The sequence below is a fragment of the Aethalodelphis obliquidens genome, unplaced genomic scaffold (assembly GCF_003676395.1).
Source record: "Aethalodelphis obliquidens isolate GAN/ISIS:26980383/991018 unplaced genomic scaffold, ASM367639v1 scaffold137, whole genome shotgun sequence".
Taxonomy (NCBI): domain Eukaryota; kingdom Metazoa; phylum Chordata; class Mammalia; order Artiodactyla; family Delphinidae; genus Aethalodelphis; species Aethalodelphis obliquidens.
Genome location: NW_020838081.1, coordinates 548,880 through 573,578, shown reverse-complemented (window position 1 = coordinate 573,578; position 24,699 = coordinate 548,880). Strand labels below are relative to the sequence as shown.

The following is a 24,699-nucleotide window of genomic DNA, read 5'->3' as shown; positions in this document are numbered from 1 at the left end:
ACAGGCTTAAAAGAAAATCTATGCTGTTACAAGTCAGGATGATGGTTACCGCCAGGTTGGGGTAGAGGGGGGTGTATGGAAGGAGGCATGAGGGGGATTCTGGGACACTGGTAATGTTGTTTCTTGATCTGGGTGCTGGTTACATAGGTGTATTCATTGTGGAAATTCACCAAGCAGTACACTCATGATTTGTACATTAAAAAAAAGAAAAAGAATTACAGTTTACAGGGATCTCAACTAGGTATTGTTGGTTGAGAAAAGCAGAATGCAGAAAATTATGTATACTAAAATACCATTTTTATAGAGCATATAACAATAAACCACCTTGATTATGTAGTACTGTATATGTAAATATATGTGTATATGAGGACATATTTAGCTCTATATAGGTCTATATGGGACAGATAAAAATATGGAAGAGGCCATATAGGAAGTTAACATGACTTCCCTAGGTGAGGGCCATGCTTATGTTGGGGGAGGAAAGGTAGAAGAAAAAAAAGTGTGCCCCTGGCTTTTAAAGATTGTATAATATGGTCCCATTTATGTTAAAAGAAACAGTAAAGAAGAAAATTATTTAGAAATAAGTTCTAACAAAGTTTAAAAATTGAGACCCAGTAAATGACACATGTTGCATAATTCAAGCCCCATGTCATATTATGAACACTGTCCAGGTAAAAATACGAAGTCTCAAGATTATGAACAAACAGCAGTGGATACAAAAAGTCTATTTCTCAGCTTTTAGCAATATGGTGGACTCAGACAACCTGAACATTCTTTTACTATAATCACCTGTAAGTACTGAGTAAAATGTAACATAATTACATTTAAATGTACAGCTAAGGTCACGAAAAATAAAAGCAAATCCCCAGGTGCCAAAAACAAAGAGGGAAGTGAAAAAGCACAGGGGTAAGTGCTTGAGCTACTAGCGGGTATTTGTCTCTAGAACCTATAGGGGTTTGGTGTTAATTCCCACACAGGGGTAGCAAATGAAGCTTCGGGCTTTGGGAGGTAGGGAATTGGAACTGAGAACTTTATATAAAGCCAAGACCCTCAGAAGACTATTCTGTTTATGAAAGGATTTAAAAACAAGACAGACCACAGGACACAGGGCTTTGGGTGGGAGAAAAAAAAGAAAAGCTCTCCGAGAATTCAAAACCACAGGACCTCAATTCACATCACTTTTACTCTACCCACATAGTGCAGAAACTGCAGACGAAAAAGTAATGCAAGATTTATTCCTCAAGCAGTGATACTCCTGACACACGAAGCAGAAGCAAACAAAAAACTTCTCTGAAGAGATGCTCCCACAACCCAAATACCACGGGATTTTCACAGAAAAAAATATAAGCCCTGCTAATAATGAGTTCACAATAAAAAATGTCAAAGCCCCTGAGTGAACAGTCCAACCTGTTCAAGTCTGCACATACAAGAAACATCCATTTCTACCCCCAGGAGCTCCAAATACAGAGAGAGAAACAGAAAGAGATTATAAAAGAAATACACAGGGCTTCCCTGGTGGCGCAGTGGTTGAGAGTCCGCCTGCCGATGCAGGGGACACGGGTTCGTGCCCCGGTCCGGGAGGATCCCGCATGCCGCGGAGCGGCTGGGCCCGTGAGCCGTGGCCGCTGAGCCTGCGCTCCGCAGCGGGAGAGGCCACAGCAGTGAGAGGCCCGCGTACCGCAAAAAAAAAAAAAAAAAAGAAATACACATAAAATGACTGAAGACTAGAAAGGAAGCAATCAGATCTTATGAATAGAACTAAACCCTATGAAATTACGAACTTTTAGGGAATATACGGAACTTTTAGAGAATATAATTGATTCTCATTATTTGCAGTAGTTATGTTCTATATAATCGCTATATAATGAATTAGTGAATACTGAAGCATCGCTCCTTTGTGAAATACAGGGTTTGGTCCTTGCGAGCCTATGGTCACAACATTTCAATCGGCTGATCAATAACATAACCTTGTTTTATGTGTGCTTCTGTTTAAAGACAACTCATTTAATATATATTGTTGATTCATTAACACTGAACTCACAGCAGCACTGTAACTCAGGCCTGAGTGAACCTTACCTAATACACATATTTTCTTCTTAAGGCACCTCACAGCCTTCTTGCATTTAGGAACACTAGATAGTACTTCAGCACTACACATGGGGCTATTTTAGACACCGAGATCGCCAACAAAAAAGCATAAAAATGCAAAAAACAAGGCACTAAATACACCTCAAAAAGGTCACTTGTTTACAGTATGAGAGCAGACACAAGAAGGCAGAACGTCGCCTTGTCCCACCACAGCTGGGAATGTGTACAACTCAAAATAAACTCACTCCTTTGCACATGACCACCGTAAATATTCATTTTGGGTTACACATAAATTTTAGAGAGTAGGTGAATTTGCAAATACAAAATCCACAAATAAGGATCCACTGTATCTTTACGGTATTTCCAGAGTTGGAAAGGATATTTTTGTTTTTAGACAAGATGCAAAAAGCACAAATTATAAAGGAAAAGACTGATAAATTGAAATAAAATAAATTGAAATTTAAAACTTAGTTGAAAACATATGTCAGAAAGGAAGTGAAAAATCAAGTCACAGAGGGATAAGATACCTGCTTCCCGGGAGATCAGCTCGGTGCTTTGGTGCTTTGTGACCGCCTGGAGGGGTGGGATAGGGAGGGAGACCCAAGAGGGAAGAGATATGGGAACATATGTATATGTATAACTGATTCACTTTGTTATAAAGCAGAAACTAACACACCATTGTAAAGCAATTATACCCCAATAAAGATGTTTAAAAAAAAAAAGATATCTGCTTCCCAAATCAAGAACAGAGAATTCGTACCAAGAAGCGTTTTAAAGTTCCTAGACATCAGTAAGAAAAAGACAAATAGCTATTAGAAAAATGAGCAAAGGATAAGAATAAGCATTTTCTTAGAAAACAGACTGACCAACAAACTAATGAAAAGATGCTCAATCTCATTTGCAATTAAGAAATATAAATTAAAAATGGTATTTCACAACTCTATACATATAAATTTTTAAAATATATACATATACGTATATATACATACTTTGTAAAACTGAAGTGTGGTTAAGTACAACTCGTGTCAGGCATAAGTTTACAACATTAAATGATAATCTTTAGTAAAATCAAAGGACATTTTTAGGTAAAATTTCCAACAAAGGCATATAATTAATTGCAGGGATTAGAAACCCAAGGGAGAAAATGAGAGTTGCAGGAGGAAGCCCGAGAATAAATAACCAAATGACATTCAGGAAGCAACAAAAAAAGACTCATCTGGTTGTGCCAGAGATTGGACGTTTCTTAAAACAACTATTCCGGGATGAGCAGTGGATTTTCACGTGAGATAACGCAGCAGAAGCTCTGCACACATCAGCTTATACACATTCAGAGCACACGTTTTTTAAGATTCTGTTTTTCCAGAACCACTCTCAGTACCAAATTCTGTATCAATCAGGGTTCAACCAGAGGCCAAGCCAGTAGGAGATATATATACGTGTGCGTGTGTGTGTGCGTGTGTGTGTATCAACAGTTGAAGTGGCTTGTGCAAATGTGGGAGCTGGCTAAGCAGGCTCCGTAAGGCTGCTGACACCATACCTGATTCCGGAGCTCGAAGTCCACAGGGCAGGCAGTCGGGGAAGATCCGGAGCAGGCTCAAACCCACAGGCACAAGCTGGCACCCCACAAGAACGGACTAAAGCCTGAGGCCTTGGCGACCTGAAAAAGCCAGGGCCCTTCATCATGGCGGTCAGCACGCACACTGGACCCGAGAAAGCTCATCATGGCGCTAAACACACACACCTGGCCGGAGAATCGCATCATGGCGCTAAACACACACACCTGGCCCGAGAATCGCATCATGGCGCTAAACACACACACCTGGCCCGGGCGGCCATCACGGAGCTAAACACACACAGTGGTCCCGGGAATCGGAGCAGCTAACAGGGGAGCCAGGGGACTGTAGAGCAATTGCAGGCCTAGCTGCTGCTTCACACCCACAAGGTGAATCGGCAGCTCAGCAAGAGCGTGTGGGAGCTACACGATGGTTGCCGCTTCTCTTTGCCTTCCAACTCTCTCAGGAATCTCCACTGTGGCCCACCTTAACCAGAAACATACAAGAAGGGGAATTCTGAGAAATGTAGTTCAGCCTAGCCAAACCGACACATTCTTTAATGGTTATGTGTCTCTTTAGCCCCTCCTATTGTTCTTGAGTTAGCATTAGTAAATTATATTTTTCCCCAGGAAAATTATGCACAATGACCAGAAAATGTAGCATCTTTGTTAACTGATTGCTTAGTATTTGAGATATGTTTTGTGGTCTAATACATGATCAGTTTTTATAAATGTTCCATAAGCGCTTGGAAATGTGTATTCTCTGAAACTGATGCAGAGTATACATATACATGCATGATCAGGTGGATTAACTGGGTTGTCCAATTTTCTATACACAAGTTTTTTATTTACGTGCTCAATTACTGACAGAGGTATATTAAAAATCTCCCTCTATCAATTTCTCCTATTAGTTATGTCAACTTTTGCACTATCAATTGTAAAGCTCTAATTTTTTAGATGCATATCAGTTTATAAACTATTACATCTTCCTGGTGAATCATTCCTTTTAGCATTCAGTAATGACCTTTTTATACCTAATGATATTATTCTTTGCCTTAAAGTCTATACTGTCCAAAGTTAATATTGCTATGATTTTAATTAAGCTCTCTTTTTTCCTAACCTTGGGGTTTCTTTTTTAATTTTATTTATTTTTGGCTGTGTTGGGTCTTCATTGCTGCAGACAGGCTTTCTCTAGTTGTGGTGAGCAGGGGCTACTCTCTGTTGCAGTGCACGGGCTTCTCATTGTGGCGGCTTCTCTTGTGGAGCATGGGCTCTAGGCGCGCAGGCTTCAGTAGTTGCAGCACACAGGCTTCAGTAGTTGTGGCGCACAGGCTCAGTAGTTGTGGCTAGCGGGCTCTAGAGCACAGGCTCAGTAGTTGTGGCACACGGGCTTATGTGCTCCGTGGCACGTGGGATCTTCTTGGACCAGGGATCGAACCTGTGTCCCCTGCACTGGCAGGCAGATTCTTAACCACTGAGCCACCAGGGAAGTCCCCCCTGCCCCTGGGGTTTCTTTTACTTACTTGCCAGCTCAGCTATGCATTTTTAAAAGATATTTGTTATATGTGATCCATTATTTCTGGTGTGTGTAGCAGGATATCTAACCTGGCATATTCATAGATCTTAAAGTTCTCAAACTTCAAGAAGAAAATGAAACATATACTCACCTTCAAACAGAAATCTCTTATTATGTTTGATAGGCCATCAGAATGGCAGAATAAATTGCACAACGTATGCATCACCAAGGCCCCATCTTACCAGTGAAGGTGTCAAACCATATTAACTATAGGGCTCAGTCTGAATGTACTCACTTTCTATCTCCAACAGACAAGAAAAAAATACGCTTTTTCAAACAATACACTCCCACAGCTTCCCCCGCAGATTCTGATATGGCCCCCATCCCTGAAGGTGGTTCCCTCACAGCTGAAAATCACTGGTATATGATATCTCCAAAGAAGATTACAGTTTAAAGATGGAAATATTTTTAATAGTTTGGTATTCCTCCTCCCATCCCTCAACCACTCACAGATGTTGAACTTTCCTCTGGTATTCTATGGGTTCTTTTCAATATGTTTACAAACTGCTCAGGTCTCCTGGTTAGGTGGCATCCAAGAGACCAACACTAGGCTCAAATCCAGTTACTACCTGGCAGTGTGTGAGTCCCGCCACTGGAGCCAAATCCTATCAGCTGACATTTAACCTAGTCTTACCAATAGCAGTTTACTAGGGACTTCCAATACCCACATTATACATCTGCTCATGGTGTGAATTGGGGTCTACTTTTCTCTACTACTCACTATGAACTTCAAGGGTCGTGGCAAAGATTGTGTCAGTGATTTGGGCCAACTGTTTACAAGGAGAGAAAGCCCTAATTCTTGTTAAGCAACCTTGGTGTCTGATTTACTCAACTTGTCAAATTTATGCACTACATAGAAAGCCTTTAAAAACTCATTAAAATCAATGCTTCCATCTTTGTTTAAGTCCATCCTTTCGGTGAGCTCATCTAACTGGGAATCATCAACACAGACACGGTAGTGACTTTTGAAAAGTTTCCATATGCTACGAAATTCTTCCATGGAGATCAGGCCTAAAAGAATATAGGAGAAGGTCATGAGTGTTCATTTTAAGACCCACCTTAGAGAGGGGTGGGGAAAGCCATACTGACTGAATAGTCCCAATTAGCAGCTCACTAACATGCCTGACCATCGAGACACTGAAGGAAATGGAAAAGTAAGATTGTAAATATAAGAAACAATATGTCACTTTCAACTACCAAGTGATCCTGAGATTATTCTTCTAAAGCTGGAATGAGTGAACAGTGAAGGAATGGGGCGGGGGAGATTGTAGATGTGGTACTATATGTAGGATAGAAATTACAAGATCTAAAACCTAAGGGAGAGGGACATGGAAGGAGGGCAGAGGAGAGCTACATCAAAGCAGAGGGAGAATTAACCCTGGGACTCAAAAAGAGGATTGCAGACAGTGGCTCTGCCATTTTCTATAGGCAGTAATTTACTTTTGTGTTTTGATTATTGGTTTTTTGGTATTCAATGGTCTCTGCAGTTGGGGATTATCTGATGATTTTTTTTTAAGTTTGAAAATAAATAACTGCACATCAAAGCTAAGCAGAAAATGAGTTCTTAGTCCCCCAAACAGAATCAGAACTCTAGGAATGATTTTTATTGCCAGGAATAAGTACAATTTTTAAATGGACAGTGAATTATCTTTTCATCTGTGCTGGTGATTTATAAAAGGAGCTATTCTTGTCTGACTAATGGATATATAAGCCTATACTATATGGACTCGAATAGAGAGTCTGTGGCCAAACTAAAAAACACAATAATATTAAACATGAGTTTGTCCCTACCCCCCACCCCTGAGTTAAATCAAGTTTGGATGAAGAATGCAATAGATGAAAACAGAATTCTGGTTTAAAAAAACAGACTAGCCTTTGCTTTCTATTGCTACTGAACCAATCAAAGTGAACCTACCTGAGTGATTAGAGTCAATGACATTAAAGATGATTTGCAGGTCAGATCGGTATCTGTACACTGTTTCAATCAGAGTAGACTGAACCTAAAATAAAGACTGTCTAAGTGTTAAGACATATAGAATTTATAACAGGTTAATTTTAGTAAAAGTAACAAACACACAACATGGTCACCAATTCGAAGTATGTGATTTAGATAGAAATTTGAGAAGGCAGGCCTTCCTTGGAGGCCCAACCCTCTTAAATCAGATAAAAGACCATGCTCTTGCGTTCTGTAGCGCCTGCAGTCTCTGTTCCTTAGGGGACGGGCCAAAGCGAATCTGTGTGCCAGGCTCTGCACTGACAGCTTCTATGGATTATTTAATTCAGTCCTCAATGTAGTGGAATAACTGAGGACATGGAAAAGAGACGTGACCCATGAGCCCCCCCCGCCAGCAAACCGGGGGCATGCGAATAAGCCAGAACTGCAAACAGTCCTGGATGCTTTGAGCCCCCCCCACCCTACCCCCCGGCAAACCGGGGGCCTGCGAAGAAGCATTGAGTGCTTTGGGCACTGATCCATGAGGTGTCCTCAGTCTAATCAGAGTGGTGGGAACACAAGGAAACGTCCTTGTGCTACTTCAGTATAATCAGAATAATGGGAACACAAGGAAATGTCCTTGTGCTGCTTTTGCGCTCAAGGCCGAAGCACGGCATGTCTTCAAGAAAGCCCATTGTTGCTTGTATAATCAATAAAAGCATATGTTTCTGCTTTGGCATTTCTGGAATGTTAAGAAAACAAGTCTTGAAATGAAAACATAGATAATGCTTAAATAAAAGCTACCACCTGAGCGAGCGGCAGCCCTCTACTGCTGTGCCTTGGCACAATTCATCCCGTGTGATGAGCTTACTTTCGGCCCTGTCATAAGAAAACTGCAACACCTCAACAATAGCCCCAAGGAACAGAACTATTATTATGCCCATTTTACAGGCTGGAAGACAGAGAGGTAAAGTAAGTTTCCCAAGGTTCACATAGCTGGTAAGTGGGATTTGAATCTTGGCCTAAAGCCAAGGCCTAGGAGCTTAGCCACCATGGTAAAATGTCTCTCAAGTGAAGCCAAAAGCCTCCTTTCTCTGGATATTTTAGTTTCCCACGTGCAGTTTTACTTCCCTTTTCCTGCTCAACTTCTCAACTCTCCTGCAAACAATCACCCCAGTTCTAGTTCCCATCAACTCACTTTCAGCCCAATATTATAACTAATTGCTGATGAGTTGTTAACTAATAAGTACTGGGGGTCTGACAACTCTCCCTGGGGTATTCCCATTTTAATAAGAAATTCTAAATTTTAAAATTCTTTAAGGTATAAGATGTCATATCAGTAAGTCTATACTTACTGACAGTTAATAGGAGTATGTTGAGTATTTTAAAGAGTATTATATGAAAGAATAGATGTCATATATGCCCTTCTGGTGGACAGCACTTAAGAGAAGAATCACATATGTGACAGATTTGCTTGCAGAAGCCTTTTCTTCTTTTTTCTTTTTGCCTATCCTTAGAACACACAAACTTCCTGAACAGATCACAATGTATCTGGAAGATCCCCCTTAGGTCTTTCCTAAGAGTGCCACGCCCACCCATTAGACGATTCCACTCCCAACTTTTCAAAGAACTAAGGAACTCTTAAAAGTCGTGCAAAGGCTGTTTTGACGCCAGCCAGGTTTTAGCCGGGGGCTGTGTTTCACTTACCTCTTTCACAGGTTTCTGAATGTGGATATCCTGGAAGCTGGACATGTAGTCAATATTTCCATCTTTGTCTGTGGTTACCAGATGTGAACTCAGGGATCTCCATGGCAAGTTCAGCCCCAAAATGTTCTCCATGGAAAAAGCCCACTGGCCCACAGAAAGTTTTCCTAACGACAACAGCAACAAAGCCCATATAATTGGTTGAGAATTTGATAAAAAATGCAACCTCATCAATGGAGCAAGCAGACAGCCTTGGTTTTGAGGCCTGGGTGCCTCTGCTCCCCTTTATGATCTGTCCTACCAGACCCCCCGACTCTGAGGGAAGAATAACCTTTGGGGTGCTGCAAATCTTTCCTTTACTGTTATGGGTAAGCAATCAGAATTTGGGTATACTATATTTTTTCCCTTTTTTTTTTTTTTTTTTTGTGGTACGCGGGCCTCTTACTGCTGTGGCCTCTCTCGTTGCGGAGCACAGCCTCCGGACGCGTAGGCTCAGCGGCCATGGCTCATGGGCCCAGCCGCTCCGCGGCATGTGGGATCTTCCCGGACTGGGTCACGAACCCGTGTCCCCTGCATCGGCAGGCGGACCCTCAACCACTGCGCCACCAGGGAAGCCCTGCTTTTCTTATTAACAAAGTAAGGTATGTTTATAATAGAAGATTTGAAAACACAAAAGGATATAAAGGATAAAAGATTACTTTTATTTTTAACATTTGGGCATATTGTTCATGTCTCATTTTCCCAGGTAATATCCTTTCATCCCCTAAAATTATATGTAGTTTTTTGAAATATAAATACCTTTATTTTTTCTGATTATTAAAGATATGTTCTTCCATGTATATAAACATGTATATATAAATGTATATATATTTTACCTTTCTTAAAGCCAAATATACTTTATACCATGTTTTACATACGTGTATTACATATGGCAACACACACACATAACAAACATATATATTCTAGCCTGATTTTTCACTTACAATAAATCATGGACATGCATCTACGTTAATAAACATAGATCTACATCATTCTTTTAACGGCTGTGAAACTATTCCATTATTTTCTTAGGATCATTCCTAGAAGTGGAATTGCTGGATCAAAGGGTATGTACATTTTTAAGCCTTTTGATATATATCGCCAAACTGCTGTCAAGAAAGAGTAGCCAGGGGGCTTCCCTGGTGGCGCAGTGGTTAAGAATCCGCCTGCCAATGCAGGGGACACGGGTTTGAGCCCTGGTCCGGGAAGATCCCACATGCGGTGGAGCAACTAAGCCCGTGCGCCACAACTACTGAGCCTGCACTCGAGTCCGCATGCCACAACTACTGAGCCCGCGTGCCACAACTACTGAAGCCCGCACACCTAGACCCCGTGCTCCGCAACAAGAGAAGCCACCACAGTGAGAAGCCCGTGCACCACAATGAAGAGTAGCCCCCACTTGAGGCAACTAAAGAAAGCCCACGTGCAGCAACGAAGACCTAATGCAGCCATAAATAAACAAAGAAACAAACAAATAAATAAATTTATTAAAAAGCAAAAAAGAGAAAGGAAGAGTAGCCAGGGACTTCCCTGGTGGTGCAGTGATTAAGAATCCGCCTGCCAATGCAGGGGACAGGGGTTCGAGCCCTGGTCCAGGAAGATCCCACATGCCGTGGAGCAACTAAGCACGTGTGCCACAACTACTGAGGCTGCACGCCACAACTACTGAAGCCCACGCACTTAAAACCCATGCTCCACAACTTCTGCACAGCAAAAAACCAACACCAAAATGAAAAGGCAACCTACAGAATGGGAAAAACTTTTGCAAACCATATATCTGAAGAATGGTTAGTTTTCAAAATATATAAAGAATGCCTACAACTCAATAGCAAAAAAATTTTTTTAATAAAAAATATTCAGGGACTTCCCTGGTGGCACAGTGGTTAAGAATCTGCCTGCCAATGCAGGGGACATGGGTTCGATCCCTAGTCCAGGAGGATCCCACATGCCGCGGAGCAACTAAGCCCATGCGCCACAACTACTGAGCCTGCGCTCCAAAGCCCACGAGCCACAACTACTGAAGCCCGTGCACCTAGTCCGCACGCTCCACAACAAGAGAAGCCACCACAATGGGAAGCCCACGCACTGCAAGGAAGAGTAGCCCCTGCTTGCCACAACTAGAGAAAGCCTGCATGCAGCAACGAAGACCCAACACAGCCAAAAATAAATTAATTTTTAAAAAAAAGAGTAGCCATTTTACATTCCCACCAAGACGACTCCCCAAACACTTACCTGCTAAGGACATAATTCTTTTTTTTTTTTAATTGAAGTTTAACGCATACAGAAAAGTTCACAAAACAAATACAGAACTCAGTGAATTATCACAAAGGAGTTTCTTATGCAACCACCACCAAGGACAAGAAATACAACATTGCCAATATCCAAAAGCCCCCTCTGTGGACCCTCATAATTACTATCACCTCCCACTTTCCCAAGGAGAGTCACTATATTGATTTCTAACACTATAATTTACTTTTTGCCTTTTTTGATCTATATATAAACAGAATCATAAAGTAAATATTTTGGGAGGAATCTTACTTCCTTTGCTCAACACTAAGTTCATGAGATTCAGCCATGTTCCATTTAGTTGTAGTGTCTTCATTTTCATTGATGTATAGTATTCCACATATTCAAAATTTATATACCCATTCTATTGTTGGTGGACACTGGATTATCTACAGTTTGGTGCTATTACAAACAGTGCTGCTAAGAACATTCTGTACATGTCCCTTTGGTGCATTAAACCTATAGCTCAATTTGGGGAGAATTTATATCTTGACAACTTTGGCCCTTGAACACAGTAATACCCACCCATGTATTTCAGTTCTTTTTTATTTCTTTTAATAATATTTTAGAAATCTCACACATCAATCATTTGGTTTCCTTCTCGGTACTTGATTATCTATTGTGAATGGTATCTTTTAAGATTTTCATTATCTAAAAGTTAATGGCTGCCTATACCAGTTATCAATTTACTTCCACCCACTTAAAAATCTACCTTTCTTCGCCGTGTTTTGTGATATTGGAGCTGAACCCTGTAAATATTTCTCCTTTGGCACCTGGCATAATGCTAGGCTTTGTCAGCAGAGGGTGCAGGAAGAATGCTCTAAGACACAGCAGAAGAAACGGCTCTGGTGTACTTTGCTTCTTGCTTCTACAGCATAGCATGGCTGCTAGGTGTGTGGGAAATGCAGTGGCACCCACTCTCTAGTGAACTTCATGGACACCGCAGTGGGTGGTTCCCTTGCCAGCAGTGTGTGGGAGACACAGTGGTGCATAGCCCAAAGAGAGTTTTGATGGCACCACAGTGGGTGGCTCCATTCTCTTCCTAGCCCACTAGCTACAGGCCAACTCTGACCTGAGACACCTCAGTGAACTTTCACCCCATCCAGCAGGCCAGAGTGACACCCTCTCCAATGAGGTCTGAATCTTAGCCTTGGTTGGAAGTAGGGGCCTCTTCCAAGTTTGTTCCTTCCTTGGATACTCTCTCTCAGCCTTAGAGACAGTAGTTGTTCCCTACACTTTCTGTTCTTGCATTCTTTAGAGTTCTCTTTTATTCCTACTAGTAATTAATCACCTTTTACTAGTTTATAATTCTTTATATTTTTTCCTTGTTCAAATTACTGATGTGGTTTCTTTCTCCTGAATAGACTCTGACTGATACACTAGTATATGGAAGTGCAATCAATTTCTGTTTATTGACCTTGAGGTTCTACAACTTGCTAAATTCACTTATTAATTCTAACAGTTTTTCTGTGGATTTATTTGGCATGTTGTCTATGCACAGTGACATTTTATTTCTTCTTTCTAAGCCTTATCATTTTATTTAACTTGCCTTATTGTACTGGCTAGCATCCCTAGTACAAAGTTGAACAGAGTCTTGAGAGGGGGCCTCTTATTGGTTTCCTACTGCTGCTCTAACAAATTACCATAGAGTTAGTGGCTTAAAATAACACATATTTATTCTCTTACAGTTCTGGAGGTTAGAAGTACAAAATCAGTTTCACTGGGTCAAAGTCAAGTGTCAGCAGGGCTGGTTCCTTCTGGAGGCTCTGAAGGGAGAATCTCTTTCCTTGCCTTTTTCAGCTTCTAATGGCTGCCTATATTCCTTGGCTTGGGGCACCTTCCTCCATTTTCAAAAGGCATTATTTCAATATCTGCTTCCATCATCACATCACATTCTCCTCTGATTCTGACTCTTCCTATGTCCCTCTTATAAAGACCATTGTGATTACACCAGACCCACCTAGATAATGCAGGATAATCTCCTCAGGTCAAGATCTTTAACTTAATCACATCTGCAAAGTCCCTTTTGCCAAATAAGGTAACAGTCACAGATTCTGGGGATTAGAATGTGGATATATTATGGGAAGGGACATTATTCAGCCTGCTACAGCATCCTTCCCTCATTCCCAAACTTTGAAGGAAAGGTTTCAATATGTCTCCATTAAGTATGGTATTTTCTATAGGCTTTGGTAGATATCCTTGATGAGATTAAGGAAGTTTACTTCCATCTTTAGTTTTCTAAATGTTTTCTAAACCCATGAAACCAGGGCGAAATACATGAAACAATTTTTTTCTTGAGAGAATTATATTACCTCTCTAAGTTTTGTTAAGTGGTGAATTACACTGATTGATTTTCAAATGCTAAAACAACCTAGAATTCCTAGTGTTCCTAGAATAAACTAAACTCTGTTCTGATACACTAACCTTTTGCTATTATTTCATTATTTCTTCCAGGATTTTTTTCATCTAAATGTATGAGTGATATTAGCTTTTAATTTTCCTTTTCCATAATGTTCTTGTTAGGTTTTGGTATCAAGGTTATGCTGACCTCCTAAAATCATCTTGAAAGTGTTCCCTTGAGAATTCCCTGGTGGTCCAGTGGTCAGGACTCCGTGCTTTCACTGCCAAGGGCACGGGTTTGATCCCTGGTCTGGGAACCCTCAAACCATGTGGCACAGCCAAAAAAAAAAAGAAAGTGTTCCCTCTATTTCTATTGTCTGGAAGAGTTTCTGTAACACTGGTTTCATTTCTTTCTTAAAATATTAAATATGCATACTGTAATGGCTAATGAAGCTATATGAGCTCAGAGCTTTCTATGTGGAAAGTTTCAAAATTTCAGATCCAATTTCTTTAATAGTTATAGGATTGTTCAGATTTTCTATTTCTTTTTGTGTCAGTTTTTATAAGTGTATGTGTACATATATATTTTAAGAATGTGTCCATTTAATCTAAAGTTTCCATTTATTAGCACAAGAATTTCCATAATATATCTTATGATCTTTTTAATATCTGTAAAGTCTGTAGTAATGTCCCCCCTTTCAATTCTGGCATCAGTTATTTGGTCTCTCTTTCTTTCTCTCCTTATGAGGGTTATATCAACATTTTCTTCAAAGAACCACTTTTTGTTACTTTGTTGATCACAGTTTCATCTTTTAAAATATATACATTGAAGGATATCAATGCCTCTCTAATTTGCATCCCATAAGTTCTGATATGTTGTATTTTCATTACTCAATTTCAGCATTCTAACTTCCACTGTGATTTCTTCTTTGATCCAAGGGTTATTTAGAAGTGTATTTCTCATTTCCAAGCCCAAGGGGATTTTCTAGCTACCTTATGTAATTGAGTTGTAGCTCAATTCACTATGTCGGAGAATTTATTCTATATGTTTCCAATACAAAATTTGTTGAGATTTACTTTATGTTCCATTTAATGGTCAATTTTTGTAAATGTTCCATTTGTGCTTGACAGCAATGTATATTCTGCAATGTTGGATGCAGAGTTCTATATATTAAATATGTCTTTTAGGGAACGTTAGCTAATCTTTTTGTCTGTTTATACTTTCGGTTCCTGTGAGAGAGGAGTGTTAAAATCTCCCACTATGATGGTAGGTTTTTCTACTTCTACTTGTTCGGTGCATTTTTGTTTTACATATATTTGAAGGAGGCTATATTAATAGGTGCATACACATTTAGAATGGATTTAGTTGGGAAACTGAATATTTTATCATAAAGTGTCCCTTTATTTTTCTAGTAATGTATATCTCCTTGAAGTCTACTTTGTCTGATATTAATACAGCTGTTCCCACTTTGTTTTTGTTAGTGTTTTCATGTTGTATCTTTTCGTAAATTTTATTTTCAATGTTTTGTACAGATTTTCCCTGACGTAAAATGCAGTTACATCCCAATAAACCTATCATAAGTTTAAGATATTGTGAGTAAAAAATGCATTTAATATTTACATCTAACCTACTGAACAGCATAGCTTAGCCTAGCCTACCTTAAATGTGCTCAGAACACTTACATTAGCCTATAGTTGGGCAAAATCATCTAACACAAAACCTATTTTATAGTAAAGTGTCGAATATCTCATGTAATTTATTGAATACTGTACTGAAAGTGAAAAACAGAATGGCTGTATGGGTATGGAATGGTTCTAAGTGTATTGGTTGTTTACCCTTGTGATCTTGTGGCTGACTGGGAGCTGTGGCTCAATGCTACTACCCAGCATCATGAGAGAGCATTGTACCACATATTGCTAGCCTGGGAAAAGATCAAAATTCGAAGTATGGTTTCTACTCAATGCATATGGCTTTCACACCATTTTAAAGTTGAAAAATTGTAAGTTGGACCACCATAAATTGGGGACCACCTATATATATGACTCTACTGTCTACTGGCTTCTGTTGCAACTGTTGAGAAGTCTGATGTCACTCTAATTGTTGTCTCTGTAGCACCGTGTGTTTCCTCTGCTTGCTTTTAAGATTTCCTCTTCACTGTTGGTGCTGTGCAGTTTCACCACAAGTGTGTGTAGGCGTGAATTTAATTTTATTTACCCTATTTGAGAATCACTGTTCCTCTTTATCTGTGAATTTGAGTCTTTCAACAGTATTGGAAAAGTCTCAGCCGTCATCATGTCAAATATATTCTCTCTTACATTCTCTCCTCCTGGGACCCTGATTAGATGTATGTTACACATTTGATTCTTAATCTTTCTAATTCTTTTTTTTTTTTGCGGTACACGGCCTCTCACTGCTGTGGCCCCTCCCGCTGCGGAGCACAGGCTCCGGACGCGCAGGCCCAGTGGCCATGGCCCATGGGCCCAGCCGCTCTGCGGCACGTGGGATCCTCACGGACCGGGGCACAAACCCGTGTCCCCTGCATCGGCAGGCGGACTCTCAACCACTGCGCCACCAGGGAAGCCCTCTAATTCTTTTTTAAGCAATGTCTAATCTTCTGTTAAACCCACTTACTATGTTTTCTTAATGAGTTTTTATATCTATATAAAATAAAAATGGTTCTTCTTTAAATCATTTTCAAATGCGTATTTGTGATTCCATCTTTCATTTCTTTAAACATTTTCTTTGTCAGTAATTTTTTATTTTGTATTTGATAATTCCAATATATGATGTCCTTGGGAAACTAATCTGTTGCTTATTGTTTCTGCTGACTCTCCCTCGTGGTAGCTTGTCCCCTTGTTTGTTTGGTGATCTTCGGTTGTGACCTCACATTAGTTGATCTTAATCTCTGGATATACTAGTGGCCCACATTAGGGACACTTCCCATGAAGATGGATTTGCATTTGCTTGCCAGGAGTTGGGGGCACTACAGACCTAGGACTACTTTAGTCACTTTGAGGATCTAGGCTTAATGTTGTCAGTCTCAAATTCAGCTTATCCATCTTTCTACTATCCTATGGTTTAGTCTCAGGATTGACTGCTACACCAATATTAGTATTTGCCCCCAGGACAACGTAGCCTTTTGTGCTTGCTTGCTGCTCCATGTTCCAACATGTGGTTTTAAAAATCCTTTAATGGGGAGAGGAAATGCAGCCTAGAGATTTATCTTAATTACTGTGAGGCTGGTAAATGCATTAAACTAATGTATCCTCTAGAATCTAGCTGTTTCTAAACAGGAGGACCTTCCAGAGTGTCTAGTCAAACATACTACCAGAAGAGGAGTCTAATTCTGGGTTGTTGTTGTTTTTTTTAAGTTGAAAGAAGCTTACTGAAAAGGAGGAATATGCTTTTGTCCAAGCATATAATGGATTATATTTCATTTTTATCTCTATCATTCCTTGCTGGTAAAAGTAGAAAACTGAAATCTTAAGGAAACAATGAAAATGAAAACTAATTTGTATGTAACCTGGTATGTTAAGAAATGGTAAGCATTACGTAATTTTTTTTACCTGATTTACTGCTGTCTTGAAGTTGGAAAACACGAATGAGGTCAGTTTTTTGTGAAATCATTCTCTCTTTTAACATCCTGATGGCTCTACTTTCAACAGCATTCATCCTATGTTAAGAAAATAATTATTAGGTGAAAGTTACATAAGTCATCCTGTTCTGTTTCATTTTAATATGATTTGTTGCCACTCATCAGTTTCTACATTAAATGAACTGTCTAACTTAACAAATAGCATATTACTAGGTGGTGAATGTGTTTATATGTATGTGTGTGTGAAATTTTAAAAGGATTATCACCGGTATTTTCTTTTTGATTTCAAAGATTCACATGAGGGCTTCCCTGGTGGCGCAGTGGTTGAGAGTCCGCCTGCCGATGCAGGGGATACGGGTTCGTGCCCCGGTCCGGGAAGATCCCACATGCCGCAGAGCGGCTGTGCCCGTGAGCCATGGCCGCTGAGCCTGCGCGTCCGGAGCCTGTGCTCCGCAATGGGAGAGGCCGCAACAGTGAGAGGCCCGCATACCGCAAAAAAAAAAAAAACCAAAAATAAAACAAAGATTCACATGAACAATTAGTGTACGAGAATATCCAAGACAAGAAGGAAAACAAAGAGGGACTTGCTATAGCAGATGTTGAAATTTACCTTAAAGTTACTTAAACAAAACAGCAGGTATTGACACAAGAGAAGACAGATACATACATGAATAGAATAGAATTTTCATAAATATAGTGAACTATAATATATATGGGAACAATATATATGACAAAGGAGGTATTAAAATTCAGTAGAAAAGGACGATTTTTAAAAATAGTGCTAGCACAATTAATGTCTGGATGTTAAACTTCTACCTCAGACCATTTACAAAAATCAATTCAAAATAAAGGAGGAACAGAGGAACAAAGTAGTCATGAGTCACCCCCAAAAAGCAAAATGGCAGATGTAAATCCAACCATATCAATAATAACATCGTATTTGAATGGATTAAATAAATAAAAAAGCAGAGATTATGAGACTGAATTTAAAAAATAAGATCCAACTATATGTTGTCTACAGGAGACACACTTTAGTTTCAAAGATACAAAGAGTTTGAAAGGAAAAAGTATACCATGCAAACAGCAATCAGAAGAGAGTTAGAGTGGCCATACTAATAGGAGACAAAATAGACTTTAAGACAAAAGCTATTACTAGAGAAAAAGAGGGATATTTTATAATGATAAAAGAACCAATCAGTCAAGAAGATGAAATAATTATAAAACATATATGAAACTAACAACAGAGCCCAAAGCTACATGAAACAAAAACTGACAGAATTGAGGGGGCAAATAGACAATTCAATAATAACAGTTGGGGACTTCAGTACTCTACTTTCAATAACAGATAGAACAACTGGGCAGAAAATCAAAAAGGATATAAAAGACTTGAACAGCACTATAAACCAATTGGATCTAACAGATTTTTATAAAACACTTCACCCAACATCAGCAGAATATATATTCTTCTAAAGCGTATATGGAATATTCTCCACAATAAGACCCCATGTTAGGCCATAACATAAGTCTCAATAGATTTAAAATTATTAAAACCATACAAAGTATCTTTCCTGACTACAAATAAATAAATAAATTAGAGATTAATAACAAAGAAATTGGGAAAATCACCATGTAAGGAAATTAAGCAATACAATCCTAAATAACCAATGGGTCAAAGAAGAAATCACAACAGAAATAGAAAATACTTTAAGATGAATGAAACTGTAAATACAACATGCAAAAACATATGAGATGCAATTAAAGAACTGCTTAGAGGAAAATATATATCCATAAATACCTATATTAAAAAAGAAAGATATCAAATCAATAGCATAATGTCTATCTTCAAAAGCTAGAAAAAAAAAGATTCAACTAAAATCCAAAGCAAATACATGGATGGAAATAATTAAAAAAAGAGGAGAAATACATGAAATAGAGAAATAAAAAACAATAGAGAAAATCAACAAAACCAAAAATTGGTTCCTCGAAAAGATCAATAAAATTGACAAACTTTTAGCTAGACTGGCTAAGGAAAAAAAAAAGACCCAAATTTCTAAAATCAAATGATTTTAGAAAGAGGGGTCATCACATTTGACCTTATAGAAATAAAAAGTATAAGGGAATACTATGAACAATTGTACACCAACAAATAAGATAACGGACAAATTCCTATAAAGATACAAATTACCAAAACTGGCTAGGAAGAAATAGAAAACTGAACATACCTGGAACAAGGAACAAGACTGAATAAGTAATCAAACAACTTCTCACAAAAAAAAGCTCAGGGCCAGATGGCTTCACTGGTGAATTCTACCAAACATTTAAAGAATTAATACCAATCATTCACAAACTCTTCCAAAAAATAGAAAAGGTGGGAATACTACCCATCTTATTATATAAAGCCAGTATTACCATGATACCAAAACCAAAGATCACAAGAAAACTACAGACCAATAACTCTTATGAATATAGATGGAAAATACTAGCAAACTGCATCTAGCAATATATAAAAAGGACCATATACCATTAATAAGTGGGATGTATCCCAAGAATGCAAGGTTTGTTTAACATCTCAAATTAATCAATGTAACACATCATATTAATAGAATAAAGGACAAAATCCACATGATCATCTCAATACATTCAGAAAAAGTATTTGACAAAATCCAACACTCTTCATGATAAAAACAGTCAACAAACTAGGCATGGAAGGGAACATCCTCAACCTGATAAGGGGCATCTACAAAAAACACATAGCTAATATACATAATGCTGAAAGAGTGAATATGTCCCTCTTAAGATCAGGAAGAAGACAAGGGTATCTGCTCTCACCACTTCTATTCAATATTGGTTTGGAGGTTCTAGCCAGGCAGTTAAGCAAGAAAAGAAAGTAAAAGGCATCCAGATTGGAAAGGAAGAAGTAAAACTATCCGCATTCACAGATAATATGATCTTGTATATAGAAAATCCCATAGATTCCACTAAAAACTATTAGAACTTTGTACAGCAACTATACTTCAATAAAAAAGATAAATTAAAAAAACTATTAGAACTAATAAAGAAGTTCATTAAGATTGCACAACATACAAAAATCAACTGTATTTCTATACATTATAAATGAATAATCCAAAAATGTAATTAAGAAAACAATCCCAGCTCTCACTCCCTCTTGTGAGAACACCAGAATCACAACTAGCTGCTGAACAATCATAGACAGGAAGACACTGGAACTCACCAAAAAAGATACCCCGCATCCAAAGACAAAGGAGAAGCCACAAAGAGACAGTAGGAGGGGCGCAATCACGGTAAAATCAAATCCCATAACTGCCGGGTGGGTGATTCGCAGACTGGAGAACACTTATATCACAGAAGTCCACCCACTGGAGTGAAGGTTCTGAGACCCACGTCAGGCTTCCCAACCTGGGGGTCAGGCAACGGAAGGAGGAATTCCTAGAGAACCAGACTTTGAGGCCTAGTGGGATGTGACTGCAGGACTTTGACAGGACTGGGGGAAACAGAGACCCCATTCTTGGAGGGCACATACTAAGTAGTCTGTGCATCGGGACCCAGGGGAAGGAGCAGTGACCCCAGGGGAGACTGAACCAGACCTACCTGCTAGTGTTGGAGGGTCTCCTGCAGAGGCAGGGGGGTGGCTGTGGCTCACCGTGGGGACAAGGACACTGGCAGCAGAAGTTCTGGGAGGGACTCCTTGGCGTGAGCCCTCCCAGAGTCCGCCATTAGCCCCACCAAAGAGCCCAGGTAGACTCCAGTGTTGGGGTGCCTCAGGCCAAACAACCAACAGGGAGGGAACCCAGCCCCACCCATCAGCAGTCAGGTGGATTAAAGTTTTACTGAGCTCTGCCCACCAGAGCAACAGTCAGCTCTACCCACCACCAGTCCCTCCCATCAGGAAGCTTGCACAGCCTCTTAGATAGCCTCACCCACCAGAGGGCAGACAGCAGAAGCAAGAAGAACTACAGTCCTGCAGCCTGTGAAACAAAAACCACATTCACGGAAAGACAGACAAGATGAAAAGGCAGAGGGCTATGTACCACATGAAGGAACAAGATAAAACCCCAGAAAAACAACTAAATGAAGTGGAGATAGGCAACCTTCCAGAAAAAGAACTCAGAATAATGATAGTGAAGATGATCCAGGACCTCGGAAAAAGAATGGAGGCAAAGATTGAGAAGATGCAAGAAATGTTTAACAAAGACCTAGAAGAATTCAAGAACAAACAAACAGAGATGAACAATACAATAACTGAAATGAAAACTACACTTGAAGGAATCAATAGCAGAATAACTGAGGCAGAAGAACGGATAAGTGACCTGGAAGACAGAATGGTGGAGTTCACTGCTGCGGAACAGACTAAAGAAAAAGAACGAAAAGAAATGAAGACAGCCTAAGAGACCTCTGGGACAACAGTAAAGGCAACAACATTCGCATTATAGGGGTCCCAGAAGGCAAAGAGAGAGAGAAAGGACCACAGAAAATTGTTGAAGAGATTATAGTCGAAAACTTCCCTAACATGGGAAAGGAAATAGCCACCCAAGTCCAGGAAGCACAGCAAGTCCCATACAGGATAAACTCAAGGAGAAACACACCGAGACACATAGTAATCAAATTGGCAAAAATTAAAGAGAAAGAAAAATGATTGAAAGCAGCAAGGGAAAAATGACAAATAACATACAAGGGAACTCCCATAAGGTTAACAGCTGATTTCTCAGCAGAAACTCTACAAGCCAGAAGAGAGTGGCATGATATACTTAAAGTGATGAAAGGGAAGAACCTACAACCAAGATTACTCTACCGGGCAAGGACCTCATTCAGATTTGATGGAGAAATCAAAAGCTTTACAGACAAGCAAAAGCGAAGAGAATTCAGCACCACCAAACCGGCTCTACAACAAATGCTAAAGGAACTTCTCTAAGTGGGAAACACAAGAGAAGAAAAGGACCTACAAAAACAAACCCCAAACAATTAAGAAAATGGTCATAGGAACATACATATCCATAATTACCTTAAACGAGAGTGGATTAAATGCTCCAACCAAAAGACACAGGCTTGCTGAATGGATACAAAAACAAGACCCATATATATGCTGTCTACAAGAGACCCACTTCAGACCTAGGGACACATACAGACTGAAAGTGAGGGGATGGAAAAAGATATTCCATGCAAATGGAAATCAAAAGAAAGCTGGAGTAGCAACACTCATATCAGATAAAATAGACTAACATAAAGAATGTTACAAGAGACAAGGAAGGACACTACATCATGATAAAGGGACCAATCCAAGAAGAAGATATAACAATTATAAATATATATGCACCCAACATAGGAGCACCTCAATACATAAGGCAAATGCTAACAGCTGTAAAAGAGGAAATCAACAGTAACACAATAATAGTGGAGGACTTTAACACCTCACTTACACCAGTGGAAAGACCATCCAAACAGAAAATAAATAAGGAAACACAAGCTCTAAATGACACCGTAGGCCAGATAGATTTAACTGATATTTATTTATAGGACATTCCATCCAAAAACAGCAGATAACACTTTCTTCTCCAGTGCACATGGAACATTCTCCATGATAGATCACACGTCGGGTCACAAATCAAGCCTCAGTAAATTTAAGAAAATTGAAATCATATCAAGCATCTTTTCTGACCACAACACTATGAGACTAGAAATCAATTACAGGGAAAAAAAGTAAAAAACAAAAACACATGGAGGCTAAAAAATACGTTACTAAATAACCAAGAGATCACTGAAGAAATCAAAGAGGAAGTCAGAAAATACCTAGAGACAAATGACAATGAAAACATGACAATGCAAAACCTATGGGATGCAGCAAAACCAGTGCTAAGAGGGAAGTTTATAGATATACAAGCCTACCTCCAGAAACAAGAAAAATCTCAAATAAACAATCTAACCTTACACCTAAAGGAACTAGAGAAAGAAGAACAAACAAAATCAAAGTTAGCAGAAGGAAAGAAATAAAGATCAGACCAGAAATAAATGAAATAGAAACAAAGAAAACAGTAGCAAGCATCAATAAAACTAAAAGCTGGTTCTTTGAGAAGATAAGCAAAATTGATAAACTATTAGCAAGACTCAACAAGAAAAAGAGGGAGAGGGCTCAAATCAATAAAATTAGAAATGAAAAAGGAGAAGCTACAACAGACACCACAGAAATACAAAGCATCCTAAGAGACTACTACAAGCAACTCTATGCCAAAAAAATGGACAACCTGGAAGAAATGGACAAATTCTTAGAAAGGTATAACCTTCCAAGACTGAACCAGGAAGATATACAAAATATGAACAGACCAATCACAAGTAATGAAACTGATTAAAGATCTTCCAAAAAACAAAAGTCCAGGCCCAGATGGCTTCACAGGTGAATCCTATCAAACATTTAGAGAAGCGCTAACACCCATCCTTCTCAAACTCATCCAAAACTGCAGAGGAAGGAACACTCCCAAACTCATTCTATGAGGCCACCATCACCCTGATACCAAAACCAGACAAAGATACTACAAAAAAGGAAAATTACAGACCAATATCACTGATGAATATAGATGCAAAAATTCTCAACAAAATACTAGCAAACAGAATCCAACAACTCATTAAAAGGATCATACACCATGATCAAGTGGCATTTATCCCAGGGATGCAAGGATTCTTCAATATACGCAAATCAATCAAAGTGATATACCATATTAACAAACTGAAGAATAAAAACCATATGATCATCTCAATAGATGCAGAAAAAGCTATTGACAAAATTCAACACCCATTTATGATAAAAACTCTTCAGAAAGTGGGCATAGAGGGAACCTGCCTCAACATAATAGAGGCCATGTATGACAAACCCACAGCAAACATCATTCTCAATGGTGAAAAACTGAAAGCATTTCCTCTAAGATCAGGAACAAGACAAGGATGTCCACTCTCACCACTATTATTCAACATAGTTTTGGAAGTCCTAGCCACGGCAATCAGAGAAGAAAAAGAAATAAAAGGAATACAAATTGGAAAAGAAGAAGTAAAACTGTCACTGTCTGCAGATGACATGATACTATACATAGAGAATCCTAAAGATGCCACCAGAAAACTACTAGAGCTAATCAATGCATTTGGTAAAGTTGCAGGATACAAAATTAATGCACAGAAATCTCTGGCATTCCTATACACTAATGATGAAAAATCTGAAAGAGAAATTCAGGAAACACTCTCATTTACCATTGCAACAGAAAGAATAAAATACCGAGGAATAAACCTACCTAGGGAGACGAAGACCTATATGCAGAAAACTATAAGACACTGATGAAAGAAATTAAAGATGGTACCAACAGATGGAGAGATATACCATGTTCTTATATTGGAAGAATCAACGGACAAAGGATTAATCTCCAAAATATATAAACAGCTCATGCAGCTCAAAATTAAAGAAACAAACAACCCAATCCAAAAATGGGCAGAAGACCTAAATAGACATTTCTCCAAAGAAGACATACAGATGGCCAGGAAGCACATGAAAAGCTTCTCAACATCACTAATTATTAGAGAAATGCAA

At 39.1% G+C, this 24,699-nt stretch overlaps 1 protein-coding gene across 1 annotated transcript in view; it reads right to left on the bottom strand.

Annotated features, from left to right (window-relative positions):
* Nucleotides 1-5,117: 5,117 nt before the first annotated feature.
* Nucleotides 5,118-24,699, bottom strand: part of PPEF1 (protein phosphatase with EF-hand domain 1) — a 148,772-nt gene continuing 129,190 nt past the window's right edge. Inside the window, exons 18-21 of the mRNA XM_027099716.1 lie at nucleotides 17,086-17,192; nucleotides 8,857-9,020; nucleotides 7,132-7,216; nucleotides 5,118-6,227 (exon numbers count right to left, since the gene is read on the bottom strand). Of these exons, the coding sequence (XP_026955517.1) occupies nucleotides 6,019-6,227; nucleotides 7,132-7,216; nucleotides 8,857-9,020; nucleotides 17,086-17,192 (565 nt within the window). The 3' untranslated portion in view covers nucleotides 5,118-6,018. The remainder of the gene's footprint in view (nucleotides 6,228-7,131; nucleotides 7,217-8,856; nucleotides 9,021-17,085; nucleotides 17,193-24,699) is intronic.